Source organism: Gallinula chloropus (genome assembly GCF_964237585.1).
Source record: "Gallinula chloropus genome assembly, chromosome: 35".
NCBI classification, from domain to species: Eukaryota; Metazoa; Chordata; class Aves; order Gruiformes; family Rallidae; genus Gallinula; species Gallinula chloropus.
The window spans coordinates 575967-577865 of record NC_140120.1 but is presented as its reverse complement, the minus strand read 5'-3'; the positions used below and the strand labels follow the sequence as shown (position 1 = coordinate 577865).

Here is a 1899-nt window from a genome sequence, read left to right as displayed (position 1 = left end):
AAGATCACACCATCCTTCTATTTACTGATTGCTGCCAGGCAGGACTGAGTTCTTGAGAGCCCACAGCTGACCCTCCTCCCAGCAGTGGCACGCTCAAGCCAGCACAAAGCAGAGCTCCCAAAAGGGACCTGATAAAAGTCCTCCTGAATCCAGAGAGTCAATGTGAATTGGAAGAGGTTTTCCTCAAAGAAGAGTTCCCTAACTTCTCACTGCATTTTCCGACTCTCACAGCTCTCCCCACTTGATGCCAGCAGATGTCCAACAGCAGCAGCTCCATCAGCCATTTCCTCCTCCTGCCCTTTGCAGACACACTGGAGCTGCAGCTCCTGCACTTCTGCCTCTTCCTGGGCATCTACCTGGCTGCTCTCCTGGGCAATGACCTCATCATCATCACCATAGCCTGTGACCACCACCTCCACACCCCCATGTACTTCTTCCTCCTCAACCTCTCTGTTCTTGACCTTGGCTGCATCTCCACCACTATTCCCAAATCCATGGCCAATTCCTTGTGGGACACCAGGGCCATTTCCTACACAGGATGTGTGGCTCAAAACTTTTTCTTTGTATTTTTGATCTCCACAGAGCTCTGTCTTCTCACTGTCATGGCCTATGACCGCTACGCTGCCATCTGCCACCCCCTGCACTACGGGACCCTCCTGGGCAGCAGAGCTTGTGTCCACATGGCAGCAGCTGCCTGGGGCAGTGGGTTTCTCAATGCTTTACTGCAAACATCCAATACATTTTCACTCCCCCTTTGTAAGGGCAATACAGTTGACCAGTTCTTCTGTGAAATCCCCCAGATCCTCAAGCTCTCCTGCTCAGATGCCTACCTAAGGGAAATTGGACTCATTGTGGTCAGCATTTGTTTAGCTTTTGGTTGTTTTGTGTTCATTGTGGTGTCCTATGTGCAGATCTTCAGGGCTGTGCTGAGGATCCCCTCACAGCAGGGACGGCACAAAGCCTTTTCCACCTGCCTCCCTCACCTGGCCGTGGTCTCCCTGCTTGTCAGCACTGGCATGTTTGCAAACCTGAATCCCCCCTCCATTTCTTCCATGTCTATGGACATGGCAGTGTCGTTTCTTTACTCGGTGTTTCCACCAGCAGTGAACCCCCTCATCTACAGCATGAGGAACCAGGAGCTCAAGGATGCCATGTGGAAACTGATGACTGGATGTTTTAAGCAACAATAAACTGCTCATATCACCAACACTGTAACTCATTTCATGACTCTTTAGTAGGGCTTTTAGGTAATATTTTGGGGTTTTTTTTTCCCTTCTAGTTTTTGTAAGGTAACTAAAATCCAAATAGTTGTAGAAGTCTTGACTTCTTTAATGAGAACGACTTGAAGAGACATGCTTGTAAGGCTTTTCTCTATTTTAATGATATCTTTTCTTCTGTGTCTACAGACCTCACATACTAAACGGAGCGTGATGAAACCGCTGAAGAAGTTAAGTCAGGAGTAATGCCCAAAGTACCTTGAAGCATTAACAGGCCCCATCGACAGCCATTACTGACAAAGCCTCCCCATGGGCTCGTTAGAGCAGACAACTGGAGGCCATGAGGACAAACCCAGGCAAAGCACAGGCAGCTCTGATGCTGAGGACACCCTGGCTTGGTCTGATGAAGCAGAAATGCCAAGTGCTGAGCCCAGCCCCTGGGCAGGGAGATCCTGACCCTCACCTGTGTCTCAGGGCTCTTCCTTGGGATGTGGGGAGTGTGACACCAAGGGATGGACAGGGATGTGACACATGGAGGCCTACCCTAGGGTGGGTGCAAGGGGAAAACAATGCTCTGTGGCCATGAGGACAATATGTCTCCTCTGAAGCCTCTGTGGCAGGGCCATCAGCCACAGCTAAGGGGGCAAAGACCTTGTTACTATCAGGCCCTTTCATCCTGGCT

At 50.2% G+C, this 1899-nt stretch overlaps 1 protein-coding gene across 1 annotated transcript; it reads left to right on the top strand.

Moving 5' to 3' along the window:
* Positions 1-254: 254 nt before the first annotated feature.
* On the top strand, positions 255-1190 carry LOC311203022 (olfactory receptor 14A16-like; the record flags this gene model as incomplete). Its single annotated transcript, XM_084277660.1, has 1 exon — positions 255-1190. One exon carries the CDS (start codon positions 255-257, stop codon positions 1188-1190), a length of 936 nt encoding a protein of 311 aa, XP_084133786.1.
* Positions 1191-1899: the final 709 nt, after the last annotated feature.